Source organism: Chiloscyllium punctatum, chromosome 1, assembly GCF_047496795.1.
Source record: "Chiloscyllium punctatum isolate Juve2018m chromosome 1, sChiPun1.3, whole genome shotgun sequence".
NCBI classification, from domain to species: domain Eukaryota; kingdom Metazoa; phylum Chordata; class Chondrichthyes; order Orectolobiformes; family Hemiscylliidae; genus Chiloscyllium; species Chiloscyllium punctatum.
In genome coordinates, this window is record NC_092739.1 from 38,182,878 (window position 1) to 38,200,022 (window position 17,145).

Here is a 17,145-nt window from a genome sequence, read left to right on the forward strand (position 1 = left end):
CGTTGCCTTAAATTTCCTTTTGCTAACTTTGCTCCAACGTTTAAGTGTTTCGCATAAATTGCAGATAAATAGGAACATTTACTTCATAAGAGACCTTATATAACTCCCTAAATCATTTTCTCGAATCCGCCACGCGTGTGAATTTTCAAAATGCTCCGGGAACCCATGTCAATATGTTTCAAAGCAGTTTTGTCAAACAGCTTTATTGTAGCCTTAAATGACATATTCAGCGTTTCTTTGAACTGAAAACGCGTACGTATCAGATTAAACTCCAGAATAAGTGGACCGTGACATTAGTACATTTACTTTTTCCAAGTCGTTTCATTATGTTTGCTCTTGAAATATTAATTCGGACCGACTTTTAACTGAGAGGTTTTAAAACATGATCAGGCGAACGGCATACAAGGTGACGCTGAAAGAAAACGAACCGCAATCTGCAAATCTTGCTTTCTCGGGTTACTGCAACATTTCATGTCATTAATCTTTTTTTAGTTCAAATGTTAAACCGCGTCCGATGTAAGCAAAATCCTCAAGTTACAGTTCTGAAGGGCGGTCATATTTATTAAAATTGATGGGTCCAAACATTTACTATCAGGTCAAAACCATTCAATAAAACAGAATGATAGGCAGAGGGAAATTTATCATTCGGTGCCTTTGCGAAGTATTTTTTCCTTTCCGTGTATATGGAAGATTCCTGCACCAGATTCGATGGGCATCGTGTTGTTCCCAAAGGACAGTAAATTACTGAGCTTCGGCAAAAGTGGTTCGAAAGTATTTTAAAAATTAGTTTTTTTAAAATGATCACTTGGATATGTAACCTACCCTCCTTATACTCACAATGTTATACGCGCACATACTGTATCTAACTTGCCTTCCGGCACGAGTATTCGTACACCCTAACACACCGACTTGTTTTCTCTTGTAGTACAACTGCAGGTATTCCACTTTTTTTGTGCAAATGTCCTCATACGCCCTCCCCCCACCCCCAAACACACACACACCTACAGTACAAATTTCTGGACCTACAATTCAATGCGATACATTGCCGAGTCCCAGACTCAATTTTAGTTTTCTGCCTGCGTTTAAAATTTTATTTTCAAAACCTACTTTAACACTTGCGCACTGAAGGCTGTGGATGTTTCATGTTAACTGATTTGAATGAATCTCGTCAATTGGTCGTCAGTGCATATGAAACGCTTTTGAGTTTTTTTTCGGTCCCAAGCCTTGTTGGCCGGTTGCCGAAGGCTTGCACTGTCAGTCTGTAGCGCACTACGCTGGTGTTGTTGGCCGCTGTGTTAATATTCCAAATGTCATTGATGTTTCCCCACCACACTCAAACCTGGCTGAAACCTCCGTCCAGATCTGTTATAGTAAACTTCCGACTGAATGCAAGCATGCTTCTTTACATCGTCACGAATAGACTATTAAATGAGCACCAGATCATTGAAGCTGACAGTTCACTTGTCTCCCAAGCGCTAAAGGTCGAATTTGAATTTATGTGCATCTTCTTGACGAGTTTTGCCACATTTAAACTATTTGCCGCTGCTGATAATTCCCGTCTTAGTTGCCTGTCGTGTGGATAACTTGGCGGCATTGATCTGTCGAGTAAAGTTGCCTTTTTATTTTCATACTGCACTCTGTGACCATTTATGTGTCTATTTCAAATCTCTAGAGAGGCGCAAGGTCATTAGAGATCATTTTGGTTCTTGGTTAAGAACCATTAGTTTACGGCAGCCTCGAGTTTCGACATGAAATGACTCATTCGTTGTCCCAGTGGGATCCATTTCTATTTGTTATGAATTATTTGTTCACTTCCCCCACTATTAAAATTAGCTTTGTCGTGCGTGAAGTCTGCGCAGATGGCGTCGTAAGCATTTTGTGCGTGTGTGTGTGTTTGGTTAACAGCACTCTTTCCTAACCAATTCTCCTTCCTTTTCAATATATTGGAATCAACCATGCCCATTCTTCTGGCGACTGCAGGATGAGAGCTTGTCGTTCAAATCACAGGCATGCATCTCGCAATGAGATCATTTGTGTTATAAATATCACCGTGCCAGCAGTAGCCTTTGAATGGATATGCCTGGTGGAGACACCACACGCCGTGGTTGGTGCAAGGAGCAAAGGATCAGCAAAATGCGGACATTGTCCTAGCAGGGAGCACCCCGGAGAGATCCGCTGGAAGAATGCGCTTCCACTACCTCGTCCTCCTCTTTCTGAATCACACTGTCCGCTTCTCTCCAGGGTACAGTGAGCAGGTACCGTCCGCAGAACTACTTCGAGGTACAACAAATGAGAACTCCACTGTCTTGCAGGACCGTAAATCGCTGAGGAACATGTACCAATGGAATAGACCTGGGCCCCGCACTGGAAGACTTTATTGCAGAGTTGGAATTGGTTTTCATTTGCAGATCCAGCCTGATGGCAAAGTCAGTGGCTCGCATGAAGCCAACCTATTCAGTGAGTATTTATTCGAAATAGGTTCATATGACAGTGATTGTCTCAATAGCAAAAACATAAATTACACGAAATTGCCTCTGACAGCATTTTTATGAAGGCATTGCTCCTGTACTTGTCTGCAGTGTATCCAATGATAACTTCGAACTACCATTCAGCCAACCTTTACATTTGCCTGATTGCTTTGATTACGAGCGTCTTGGTTTGACTAGCAAAAAACTGAGCTGTTTAAGTTGTTACAATAGGAAACCATCTATGTCAAGAAATACAGTTTATTCCTTACAAAAGTAATGGCGAGTTGGATCATGTGCGTCTGCGCATAGGGATTTTCCATATATTGGCTTTGCAGTCGATATCCGAGATATTGACATTGGTCGAATGTTTTATTCTAGATATTTGAAAGACAATTAAAACACAAAACAGTTATTGACCGAATCTATAACGTTCTGCAGTGCGATGTCAGTATATCAAACCTCGTGGGCCTAATTTCACATAACTGGAAACGGTGTTGTTTGCAAAGTTATTTTTTTGCTGCAAAGATCGATTTTGCGATGAGTCTTTCCGGGGTCAGGTTGTCTGGCGTGTGTATTGTGCGGTCATGTTAAACTACGAAGCATGTCGCTAACAGGTGCAGGCTGGAGGGAACTGAGTACTTGAAGTTATTGGGTTAGTGAATGGCGTGGTGATTACCTCCTCACATGTCAGTCAATACATGGATTGACAGTTATATTCATTATCGGGAATAAAAAAAAATGTTTTCTTAAATTTGGAAACGACCACGAATCAGAAATCTTAGATTACCTTTACTGACATGGAAGTTACCTTTGGGCGATGCCAGTAGTTTTATTTTACATGTATAATATATACAAATAATCTTCGGTTGAAGACAATATGTGTCAGATTCTCCAATCTGTAATTCTAGTCCGTCACTAACATGGGGACATGCTCTGTAACAAAACAATCAGAACAAATGCCCAAGGCATTTCAGAATTAGCAAATTATTAGCATATATTACAACTTCAAATATTTACAGGCCGACTAACTTCCTGGGAACTCCCATTATTAAAGGGAATTGTTTTATAAAGAGCTCTCTGAAGCTAGAAATCGCAGTGTGTGCGAGCATAATTTTAAAATCTGACAGCAAGAATTTTATTGTGAAATCTCACTTGCAGGTATTTTGGAAATATTCGCCGTGTCTCAGGGGATAGTGGGAATTCGAGGAATTTTTAGCAACCGATTTCTAGCAATGAATAAAAAGGGGAAACTTCACGCAACTGTGAGTATTATCTGAGGTCAGTGGTACTATTCAGAAACAACAATGTATTGCGCAGAAGAAAACAAAAGTTAATGTGAATGCAAATTCATATCAAAGTCTGCTGCTAGGTCCCGCCATTCAATCAAATTAATGGGTCAAAATAAGTTTCACCTTTTCGAAGAGGGGTTTGACTCACTAGGCATGGTAAACGCGGCCTCTATTTGGAGGCATTGCTCATAAAGTTCAACGCAGCCGTCATAAATCAAGCATGAAGCATCCAGATGTAAGACTTACAGTCGGTACATTTTTTTCCTGAAGCGGAATATCAAATCACTTGTTGTCATGATCTTTCTCTGCAATAAGCAAACATTTGTTAAATACCGTAACGGAGATTTGTCCGAATACTCCTTGACCTTACAGTACACTCAAAGCCTCCAAAGCATGTATTTTTACAGATGTCTTGTGTGCAATGGAAAACAAGCCGGTCCGTATTTTCTTTTTAGTTTGGTACTAACAAGTGAAATGTACAGCAATTGTGAAATAAACTCACCATCCCACTGTCATTCAAAATGTGTCGTGAAGATTGTTCAAACCCTGTTCCTTCTGCAAAGCTTTAAAAAAATCACTAAAAATAAAACATATATACGTATATTTATAAAGAAAACATCGAGTGCCCGGATTCAGTGGTTGCTCTAAAGTTGATGATATATTAATATTGTATTAATAATCTGTAATATTAGTTTCAGATATTTTACCAGCTATTAAATGCCGTGTTCAGTGTGGAAACCAGCGGATGTTCCAGGCCGACTAGGCTTTTTACTTAAATAATAGCCGAACTTTGCTTTTACATCGCCATGGATCTCCTCGGAGAAATATCAACTAAATAATAATCCAATGTGTTTAAAATTGGTGGTGCTGGCGGGGTGCGTGGTGCTTGGATAAAACTAACACAACCAACAAAATGGAATGACTGAATATCATGCAGAATTCTAAATATACAAATTGACATTTGGCATAACCTCTGCTTCTACTAAAATTAATGCAATTGATACAAAATGGCATTTGTGGGTGCGTGCTCGTCACGGCTGGGTGAATTTCTGTGATTGCTTAATAAGTTTAAAAAGTGCCGAGAGAATCCTGTCGCCTGTCAGTAAATGTGGCGCGTTGATAGAATTCAATCTGTCCCTACTTGTTTCTGAGATGAGATGAAAGTCAATTGTATGAATAATTCTGCAATCCTGCCAAATCAACTCGTATATGAGTTTGTAACACTGCTCCAGTCTTTTTCTCTTATCTTGACTAGTCGTCTGACATCAGTCTCTTTTTTTTCTCCCCAAAATACAGATGGCAACATAATTAAATCAGGGACTTTGAAGAATATTGTATTCCAGCATTTTATACGGACCAGCAATTATCAACCGCTGCACAGAGGAGATTGTTCTTTAATTCCTCAGGAGGATTTGGCATATTTTGAAATATTGCATTTTTAAAGTTGAGGTTAATCACTAATTTGAGTGCACTGAGTGTGGAAATCAGACATGCCACACACCAATGATTTCATACAGAGTTTAAGGGAATACCTCTCTCATTTTGACCCACAACGGTGAAAACACATTATTTGCCGAATTTAATCTAAATTCCAAAAACATAATTGGCATATTTCTAAAGGCAATGCCATAAGTAGGAAATAACAGAGTATAGGTTTCACTAATTTGTCTGTCTTGCTGTGTTTTTATAAACAAGAAAGCTTAGAAAGATGCCTGAGACAGGTGCATGGGGAGGTTATATAGATACAATTTCTGAAAGTTGTCAAAATGTTCTAAGGTGACAGAAGAGACCACCTCGCTGCTACAGAGAAGGCCTTCTATGGTCATTTTCAGATTAACACTGAAAGGCCCAGTTTTACAGCATCTAATCAAACTCACTCCATGCCAAAAATGATTTTTAAAGAATTACCTCAGCTGAAAACGCCTAAGTGAACTTGTCCCAGCTGTTTCACTGTTGGTTTATGAAGAGCTGTAGGCGTGATTTAGCTACTACATGTCAAGTTATTTTTCTCCCATGGTTTCCTGTTTCAACTTTCTATAACTCAACAATCTACCTTGAATTCAAAGCTACCAAGTGTCCTCGGGTAAATACTGTCACATTTATGAAATTTGCACAACAGGACACAATGCTGTGCTTTCCATACATGATAACCATTGCAAAGCACTGGATGTACAGTGAACTAGAATGTGCAATCATATCAAATGGATTTCAAAGCGTGCCTTTAAATAAAAACATTTGGATAGCTTAAGATAGCCATCAACACATGGAAAATAGAGTCATACAGCATGAAAACGGACACTTTGGTTCAACATATCCATTCGACCAAACATCCCCAATTGAACCTAGTTCCACTTGCAGCATTTAGCCCATATCTCGCTAAATCATTTCTGTTCATATACCGGTCTAGATGCCTTCTAAATGTTGTAATTATACCTGCCTCCACCACTTCCTCTGGCAGCTTGTTCTGTACACACACCACCCTCAACATGAAAAAGTTACCCCTCAGGTCCTTTTTAAAACCTTCCCCTCTTAGATTAAACCTATATCCTCTAGTTCTGGACTCCCCCACTGTAGGAAAAAGATATTGATTATTCACCCTATTTATGCTCCTCCTGATTTTATAAACCTCTATAAAGTCACCCCCTCAGTTTCTGATGCTCCTGGGGAAAGTAGCCCCAGCTTATTCAGCCTCTCCCTATAGCTCAAACCCGCCAGTCTCAACAACATGCTTGTCAATCTTTTTCTGCACCCTCTCAAGTTTAACATCCTTTCTATAGAAGGGCAACCAGAATGTACACAGTATTCCAAAAGTGGCCTCACAAATCTCTTGTTTGGCGCAACGTGGTATCCTAATCTTATACTCAATATTATGACCCATGAAGGCAAATAATACCTTCTTCCCCACCCTTTATCCTGTGATCCAATTTTCAAGGAACTATGCACCTACACCACTAGGTCTCTTTGTTCAGCAACATTTCCCTGGGTCTTACCATAACTGTATAAGTTCTGCCCTGGTTTGCCTTACCAAAATGCAATACCTTACATTTATGTAAATTAAACTCCATCTGCTACTCCTCAGCCCAACTGATCAAGTTCCTGTTATAGTCCAAGATAATCTTCTTCATTATCCACTACCCCACCTATTTTGGTATCATCTGCAAGCTTATAAACCATACTAAACCAAACCAAATGACAGAAAGCAGTGGACCCAGCACTGACCCTCGAGGCATACTATTGGTCACAGGCCTCCAGTCCGAAAACAATCCTCCACTACCACCCTATATCTCCCATCTTCAAGTCAGTTTTGAATCCAATTGGCTAGGTCTCCTGGACCTCATGTCACTTAAGCTTAATGACCAGTCTACCATGCAGAACCTTGTCAAACTCTTTGCTGAAGTTCATATTGACAATGCTTTGCCTTCATCAATCGTCTTTGTCACTTCTTCAAAAAACATGATTTCCCAAGTACAAACCCATTTTGACTATCTCTAATGAGTACTTGCCCTTCTAAATACATGTAAATCCTGTCCCTCAGAATCCCTTCCAGCAACTTATGCAGCGCTGATGTAAGGTTCACCAGTCTACAGTTCCTTGGCTTTTCCTTACAGCCTTTCTTAAATAATGGCACCACATTAGGTAGCTTCCAGTCTTCTGCCACCTCACCTCTGGCTATCGATGATACAAACAGCAGGGGGCCTAACAATCTCTTTCCTAGCTTCCCACAAAGTTCTGGGAAACATTTGATCAGGTCACAGGAATTTATCTACTTGTATGTATCTTAAGTCCTACAGCACCTCCTCATCTGTAATATGAACTTGAAGTATTCATTATTGGTGCCAATATATAACCACCAGGGATCTCCTGTTGCATAGTGATAGGGTCCCTTTCTCTGAGCCAAAATGCTTGGATTCAAGTCCTATCTGCTGCAGAAGTGCGTAAATTCATCTTGGAATAAGTTAGTTAAAAATATCTAACATCATTAGGCAGTTTTCCATAAGATTTACTTTGCCGCCACTTTTCATCAACCTCTTCTGAAATGGAGTATGTTATTGTGTTACTGTGGTCATGTTTCTACCTCTGGACAAGAAGACACATGTTCTATCTGCTCCAGAGTTGTGTCACAACATGTCTGAATAGGTTAATTAAACATATGTGTATTGTGCATATATAGGTATATTGAGTGAATTTGATGGTCATGGCATCTCCAGTAAGCATGCTCATATTTTTCTGATAGTTTTCTACCAAGAAATGGTTTTTACTGAAACAAATCTTTCCAAAATAATAGACTAATGGATTGCCAAATTATAAATCTAACATTCTATGCTAGAATCCATTCTTGAATACATACATTCAGTTTGTTACATTTTCTTTCAGTAATTAACTCTCCAAAATGTTCTGCTAAGGGACTTTTAAATATAGAAATATAGAGTCAAAGGGTTTTATAGAATGAAAATAGGTCATTTGGCACATCAGGTCAATACTATTCATCAAGCACCTATCTACTCCCCTTTTTCCAGCATTTAGCTCACAACCTTCTAGGCCATTGCTCTTCAAGTTATAATCTAAAAAATTCTTCAATGTTGTGATGGTTCCTACCTTGAAAACATTTTCAGGCAGTGAATTCCAAATACCCACCACCTTTTGGGCTGAACGGGCATTAATAGTCTATTGATGACCATGAAACCATTGCTGATTGTTGGACAAAACCCATCTGGGTCACTAAAGTCCCATAAGGAAGGAAACTGGCATCATCACCTGGTCTGGCCTACACGTGACTCCAGACCCACAGCAATGTGGTTGACTCTTAATTGCCCCCTGGGCAATTATGGATGGGCAATAAATGCTCACTTAGCCAGAGATGCACATGTTCCATGAGTGAATAAAAAAGGAATTTACTCCTATAAAGTGTGAGGTGAGGTATTTTGCAGAGACTAACATGTATGTACATGTTGAATAGGAGGACACTAGGAAATACAGAATTTCAGAGGAACCTTAGTGTAGTTGTCAATAGTTCCTTGATGGCAACAAGGCATCTAGTTAAGGTGGTTAAGAAGACATATGGGATACCTGCTTTTATTAGTCAAGACATTGTATACAAGAGCATGGTGGTTATGGTGAGATGGGATAAAATCTTAGTTAAGCCACAGCTGGAGCACTATGTGCAGTTGTAGTTGCCGCACTATTAGGAGAATGTGATTGCATTAGAGGATGCAGATGAGATTCTTGAAGATATACCCTCGGCTGCAGGATTTCAGCTATAAAGAGAGTTGACTGGTTGGGGTTGTTTTCCTTACAGCAGAAAAATCTGTTGAGGGACCTGATTGAGATGAGCAAAGTAATGAGGAGAGTAGACAGGAATAAAATATTTCCCTTAGTAGAGGGGTTGTTAACCAAGGGACAGTTTCCAAATAAATATCATTAGAATGGATTTGAGGATTTTTTTTCACTCAGGGACACTGGATATCTGGAACTCTCTGCCAAAAAGGATGGTAGAGCCAGGAACCCTGAAGGCATGTAACAAGTATTTTGAGGAGCACTTGAAAAGCCAGAACCTATGGACCAATTGCTGGAAAATGCTTGACAATTTGTGTGGGCACAATGTGCAAAATGGCCTTTTGCTGTGCTAGTAAGACTTTATGACTCTGAAATGTTCTTCCTTAAATCTCCTCAAAACCTCCTGCGATTTACCATATATCTGGGCCCCTGGATTACTGGAGCCTCCATTAAGGGGAAAAGGTTTTTTCAATCTATATATATGCCTTATAATTTTGTACACCTCAATCAGGTCTCCCCTCAACATTCTCCACTCTAAAAAAAAGCCTAACTAATCCCTCTTCATAGCTGAAATTGTCCAGGCCATTCAGCATCCTGATGAATCTCTTCTGCAGCCCCTCGACTGCTAGCACATCCTTCCCATAGTGTGGTGATCAGAAACACACGCAGTACTCCAGCTGTTGCTTAACTAATGTCTTATGCAGCTCCGTCATAATCTCCTTGCTCTTCTATTCAATGTCTCAACAAATACAGAGAAGTATATCTTTTAACCACCTTGTCCACCTCTCCTGCTGTCTTTAAGGATCTACTGACATGCCCACCAAGGTCCCTCTGAGCCGCTCGGGTCCTACCATTCATCATGGGCTCCCTTACTTTGTTAGTCTTCCCAACGTGCATCATTTTAAGATTTTCAGATTAAATTTCATTTGCCATTGTTCTGCCCATCCGATCAGCCTGTACTCGAAAGCTGGAGTCTAAATGCGTGTTCAAGTCAATGTGCAGTGAATGAATCACTTGTTTCATTTTGTTGAGCGAGTGCTTGGGTTCCTATTGTAGCATCGCTATATGCTCACTTAGTCTGGTATATCCACATATGGATGTGGCCAGCACGGTGGCTGTGTCCCTACCTCTGGGTCAGGAGACTTGTGCTCAGGTTCCTCCTGCGCCGGCGATATGTCAGAGTATCGAGAACAGGTTTATTCGAAAAATATAAAGCACAGTCCAGCCATACGCCTTATAGGTCACGACATCATAGGCCATGCGTAAAATCCATGGAACATTTTTGAATTCTGAGAACATGAAACAAACTAATGTCCACGAGGAAACCCAAGCAGTGCAACTGCTGGAAATCTGAATTAAAACACAGGAAATGCTATTGGAAAACTCCAGTACCCTCATCACCTTGTGCGCGTAAAAACTACATTTATGGCAAACGCACGAAAGAGAAAGGAATAAAATGAGATGCTGGTAGGATTGGAGGAAGACTTGGATGAAGCCTAAACACTGATAGGGAGGATTTGGGCCAATGGCTTGTTTCTGTCTTTGCTAAGTGATTCTATGTAAACCTTACCACTATAATTCTAAACGTCTGAGTAAAAGGAAATATATATTTTATTTGTTTTCTGATTTTGCTTTCTCTTATAGACCAAGTTTACAAATGAATGCATTTTCACGGAGAGATATCAAGAAAACAGTTACAACACTTACGCCTCGGCCACTTACAAAAGCGAAAACAATAGCCGAGAGTGGTACGTGGCTTTAAATAAACGCGGGAAAGTGAAAATGGGGAACAGCCCTCGAGTGAAACCTCAACACATTTCGACACATTTCCTTCCACGGTTCAAACAGTCTGAGAAAGAAAAAACGTTCAAAATTACTCGGAAAGTCCCAGATAAAAAAACGCCACCCAAATCTCCAAAACCACCTCCTGCAACAATTATCCGCAGGAAGAGTACAAGTGTTATCAGATATAGGCCCAAATTTCGTTTTGGATAGCAAATTGTTTGAACTCGTCTTATTTGGTTCGGGGGACAGTGACTTTGTTGGAAAGCAACTGTGGTGTACCGGGGATGCACAGGGAGGTAAGAGTGACTCCTTCCGTCAAAGGGAGACACCAGCCATCGCCCTCACTCCTAACCCCTACGCGCCGTACCGGCAGTGTGGACCAGGAGAGGTATGACAGTGTGGTAAGGATGCTGTATCAGCATTAGGAATGAGAAACTGTACGGGTATAACACAAAAAAAAACAGACTGTTTGTTAGCAGAACATAAAAATCGTTCATTTTCATTGGAAAATTTATGTTAGGCTCTGAGGGAAAGATGCGATTATTGAACATAAAATCACGTTTGGTAAAGGAAGCAAATAACATTTTGCCCCAGTAGAAATGTTGAATATGGTTTCAAAAACGTTGAATACTTCTTTATTTTCATAGCCCTTTTCCAGAGATTAAAAAGAAAACATTTTTTTTCTAAGCACAAACAGGGAAATATGTTTTTGTTTTCTCTCGGTAACATAGGGAGACCTCACCACTACGCGATAATGTCGGTTTATTTCTGCTTGGAAAGCGCATGCAACAATATGTTTTTTGGAGTGGTCATACTTTGGTGGTGCACGACCTTTGAACCCACCTTTCTTTGACGGAACAGCTGGAAGGATGGATTACAGGCCGTCGATCAAACTATCACTTCGGAGTTCAGATGTTTAAAATATCCCTGCCATCATCCTAGCATTCCACTTCTTAACGACCCGCAGGGAAGGAAGCACACACACATACTTCTGGGAGCCAACTTCTGTCTATAGGTGTATCAAGTGGCAGATAGCAGCGTCATGGCCCATTATCGCACACTGTCATCAGAAACGCTCTATTAGCAAAACTCTCTCCTGGGACTCAAGTCGGGAAGGTAACGATTCCAGTGATGGCCACTGCGTTAAAACAAACAAACGGATTGTGTACAAGGACAAGTTGGTTTGAGAGTTTACACGCTTGAGTTGCGCCAGGGTATCTGCACTTGCAGATAACAAGCACCGAGATAACGTTTATCAATTATGCGTACATTCTTAATTAAAAACAAACTTTTGAAGCAATATTCTGCAATATATTATTCATATTCTACACACGTATTCCTATCGTTTGTTTACATTCATGACATTTGATTGTCGGTGTGACCGTCTATTTACAAAGGTTGTCTCGTTTCCCATTAGTGTGTCAACGTACCTTGCGTATTTTTTCACAGCCTTTTTGGTCTTTTGCGCTTCGCAATACCAAACATGACTAACAACGCCGCGGAAAATATTTAATGAAGGTTTTTTTTTGAAAACACAAATCTTTCAGTCATGTTTTATTTTCATTAAATGAAGTCAATCTTATCGAGTATCTTTTTCTGATTTGTGTGCAGTGTGCATTGGATTCTCAATGGTTCAGTAATAGGTTGCACACCTATCACAATGCCTGCAAACAAACAAGCAGCAAAGTGCACAGTAGCATTCCAACTTGCACTGAATGGGAGCACTATCCATGCGAGCTGTTACACTGCAGATTTGCATGTTTCACAATCGCGGCTTCGCTTGATTTTAAAACATTTATTGATTGCTAAGAAAAAAACACTGGCAGTCTGGCTGTCCCGCTGTTCAAGTGCAAGTTATGTGAGTGACTGGTTAATGAGTTTATACATCGTGATGAACGATACAATTAATGATATTTAAGAAAACCTTCCACACAAGGATGGCTACTGACCAGTAAACTTGTATGGAATAATCATTACGTGTTATTACTTTTCAAGAAAAAAAAATTAGCCAGTCTAATGAGAAATAAAGCTTGCCCAGCGATATGACATGAAATAGATATTCCTATTCAACTTCTTCAGAGACCACCTCTGAAGCAGGTTGGACTTGAACCCAGCCCTCCTGGCTGAAAGGTGGGGGAGCTACACCGTACTACAAGAGATCCTATGTGACCTGCTGTATACAGATTCTGGAAATGTGATTCGATTAATTGGTACTAATTTAGGAATTAGATTATGCTGCTGAGGATTTAATGACAGTAAGATAAATACAATGTTTTAACATCTTGTAGAATATTAAATATAGTTAGGTGTCAAGTTATTTATTTCAACTTAGTTTTAATTCAGTCAAGAGCCAATTAATCTGACTTTAAAAGCTTGACACATGAAATGAATTTATGCAAAATAGTTCTACATTGTAGGGAGGTCATCTTGAGAGGGAGTGTTAGGAGAGAATGGAAATGGTTAGATAAATCATTCCCATTAATCAGGACTGAAACCTGTCCTGTTATTTAGGGATCACCATTGCCTTTAAACTCACAAGTTATAGGTAATTTATTGTTCTCTGATAACATTTTGTCAGAGAAATTAGCTATTTGTGACCTGGAACTAGCTTCTATATGCTGGAGAAATTATCCTGCCTTTCCTAAGAGATGTTGCTGTATGTCATGGGTTCTGTCTGCTGCAGTTCATAGGGACTCATAAAATAAAAGCTGTTTGTTGAATAATGACTGTTAGGGATCCTGCCATATGTTGCTGATATGCAAATCATTGGCACAATGCAGCTCATAAACACTCCGTTCGCAGATAGGGCTGCAATCCCCATCACCCAATCCACACGCCATCAGAGCATGGGATTGATTAATTTATATGTTCTGATGCTTTTTTCAACCAAATTCAAAAGAAGTCTCAGAAATAAAAGCAATTTCAGTTCAATTACCATAAAACTCTAAAATCTGCAGTTTTAAAATACATTTTCAAAAAGATTTCACAGCCTCATTATAGATTATAAAAGATAGGAATATATGCAAATTGCTGTCACTGCAGTTTTAAAAAGTTTTTCTTTGTGCAGTCCTGTATAAAACAGGTTAATAGAGATGTACGGGTGCTATTTTCAGACGTTCACCTGGTAATGCTAAATTGCCATATAATTGTACATTACACTTTGACTTTTTAAATTTATTGTTTTGAACTTTGGACAGAGGATCTACTTTTTCAGCTACTTGTCCACCTTGAACAGCAGAATGTTTGATGTGAGCACATTACACTTGTAGCTGCAAGCAAGGTTTCGAGAGGAAACCTGATGTAGGGCTTTTGCCCGAAACATCGATTCTCCTGATTCTCAGATGCTGCCTGACCCGCTGCGCTTTTCCAGCACCACACTCTTGACTCTAATCTCCAGCATCTGCAGTCATCACTTTCGCCTAGCTATAATGGGTACTGGAGCTTGATTTATAGTTGACATTGGGAAAAGAGGTAACCCAGACTGCTGCAGTTAATTGCACTTAAACGTTTTGCAAACATTACATCTCAACCTATTACTGAGTTTAATATATAAGTTGTCTGTATCAAATAGCTTAAGACATTTTTATTTTATAGGAGTCACTGAGCCAATATGGCACAGAAGGAGGACATTCACCCCGTCCAACTCTCTTGTTTTTCTATATGTTTTTGATCAATTGCCCATTAAATTTTCTTTTGAAACCATCATCTCTACATCCATTGCAGTTATAGATGTTGAGCTCCAAGCTATTACCACTTGTTGAGTAAAATTCTGCCTCATATCCTTACTGCACATCTGGCCCAAAATTATATTTGTGTGCCTTAATTGGCAGAGAAACAAAAAGCAGAACCACAGGGGCTTCCTACCATTGTTTTAATTGGGCTGGAAACATGAAGATAACAGATTCCCCACTGGCAATTCCTGCTCCTAATTGAATGTCTTAGTCCACAAAACCTACATCAAAGGCAGATTATTTCATCCTAATGGAGGTTTAGAATGATTTTGTGCCATTGTATCAAGGCTTCCCTACTTTTATACTCCATCTCCTTTGTTAACTCCATTTGCCTTCCTAATGACTCGCTGTATCTACTTACTAGCTCTTTGTGATTCATGTATGAAAGCACTAAGATCCCATTACACCTCAACATTGTGCAGTCTCTCTCCACCTATTCTTCTTGCCAGTTTGCACAACTACACGTCTTCCCCCATATACTCCAACTGTCAAATGTTTACCCTCTCAGTAAACATACCTACATCTCTTTGCAGAATCCTCAGATGCTGTCTGACTGACTGTGCTTTTCCAGCACCACACTCCTCAACTGTGATCTCCAGCATCTGCAGTCCTCACTTTCTCCCTGCAAAGTAACTGGTGCCATCATCCATATAATTAATTAAGATTTTAAATTGTTGAAGGTCCAACAAATCATCAAATTGTTGATGACCCCTGCTGCACAGCATTAGTTACAGTCTACCAATCTGAAAATAGCCAACCAAGACCAACACTAGCACCTCAATATCAAATCTGAAAATAACCAATTTGTCCTGGCTTTCTATTTCCTGTTAGTAAGCCACTCTCTACTCATTATGAAATTTCATGTCTAAGACCATGAGCTGTAATCTTCTATTGTCATCTTTCATGTGAGAACATGTCCAATGGATTCTGGAAACCTAAATACAATTCATCTACTGATTCCCCCCTTATCCACTCTATTTGTAAAATCCTTCAGGAACTCAAATAAAGTTGTTCAACATGATCTTCATCATGCATTCTACCATTATCTAAATTACAGATGCTTGGCTAATTGACATTTAATTTCTTGCTTTCAGCATCTCTCCTTTCTTGGATAGAAGTGTTACATTTACAGTTTTTAAATCCTTGAGGGTGTTTTCAGAAACAGTGAAGCTGTTCGCTCTTCACTACCTCTGCAAGAACTTATTTTAAGACCTTAGCATGCAGAACATCAGGTCCACAGTACATGTCAGTCTTCAGTCTCTGGAACATAATATCAAAAAATGTAGAGCAATTGCCAGAAAGAAAAGAGGAGCTTAATATGATTTGAACAGAGAAAGATTGCACAAAGCAACAGCAACAGAGGAATTTGGGAGTCCTAATGCACACATCACAAAAAGTTAGCATAGACATTCAGTCGTTAACAGGGTAGGCAAGTAGAATGCTGGCCTTTATTTGAACAGAAATTGACTATAAAAGTATGCAAGTTTTGCGACAACTATGCAAGGCACTATCAGACCATTGTTGGAATACTGTGAACAGTTTTGGGCCCGTTATCTAAATAAATATACATTGGGATTGATGCAGTCCAGACAAGGTTCACCATCTTGATTTTAGACATGGTGGGATTGTATTATGAAGAAAGAGTAGATTGAGCTTGTATTCATTGGAATTTAGAAGGAGAGAAAATCTTATTGAATGATATAAAAGTCTTACAGGACTTGACAGGGTAGATGCAGATCGGTTGTTTCCCCTTGAGAGTCTAGAACCAAAGGGTAGAATCTCAGAATAACTGGTTTTATTTATTTATTTATTGTCACACGTATCAAAGTACAATGAAAAGCTTTGCTTATGGGCAGTTCTGGCAGGTCATTGTAAACAAGGATGTACAGATCAAAAAGACGTAGAGGCAGACAGGTTACACTGCACAGGGTGTGTGCTAGGTGAGATCAATGTTAGCAAGATCAGCAATATTTGAAGCTTGTGATTCCGTTCATCAATCTAATAATGGCAGGGAAGAAGCTGTTCCTGAACCTGCTGGTGCTTCTGTTCAGGCTTCTGCTTTACAGAAGAGGTTGTAGGAGATCATTACTGGGGATGGATTTTTGTTGATGTTGGCAGACTTTCCACAGCAACAAGCTGTGTAAATGCAGTCCATGGATGGAAGGGATGGCTTCTGTGATGGTCTGCGCTGTGCATACCACCTTCTGTAGTTTCTTATGGTCCTGGGCAGAGCAGTTGCCATACCAAGCTGTTATGCACCTGAACAGTATGCTTTCAATGGTGCATCCATAGAAGTTGGTGAGAGTCCTTATAGACATGCCAAATTTCCTGACCTGCCTGAGGAGAAGAGGCATTGTAATGCCTTCTTGACCATCGCATCTACGTTGGAAGTCCAGGACAGGTTGTTGATTAATGTCACTCTGAGGAACTTGACAGTCTCACCCTCTCAACCTCAGTACCATTGGTGTAGTTCGGGGCGTATCCTCCTCCTTTCTTCTGAAGTCAGTTCTTTCATTTTGCTGACACTGAGAGAGAGGGTGTTCTTATTGCACCACGTCACCAAGCCCTCTATCTTCCTTCTGTATTTTGACTTGTAGT

General features: G+C 39.8%; 1 protein-coding gene across 2 annotated transcripts; it reads left to right on the top strand.

Annotated features, from left to right (window-relative positions):
* The first annotated feature begins 1,881 nt into the window (after positions 1 to 1,881).
* fgf5 (fibroblast growth factor 5) lies at positions 1,882 to 12,331 on the top strand. Of its 2 annotated transcripts, XM_072593409.1 has the most exons (4): positions 1,882 to 2,457; positions 3,627 to 3,730; positions 10,676 to 10,779; positions 11,548 to 12,331. In XM_072593409.1, exons 1-4 carry the CDS (start codon positions 2,184 to 2,186, stop codon positions 11,651 to 11,653), a joined length of 588 nt encoding a protein of 195 aa, XP_072449510.1. In that variant the 5' UTR covers positions 1,882 to 2,183; the 3' UTR covers positions 11,654 to 12,331. The 2 variants fall into 2 exon arrangements, with proteins under 2 accessions (XP_072449510.1, XP_072449419.1); XM_072593318.1 differs by having other exon boundaries at positions 10,676 to 12,331.
* The last annotated feature ends 4,814 nt before the right edge of the window (positions 12,332 to 17,145 follow it).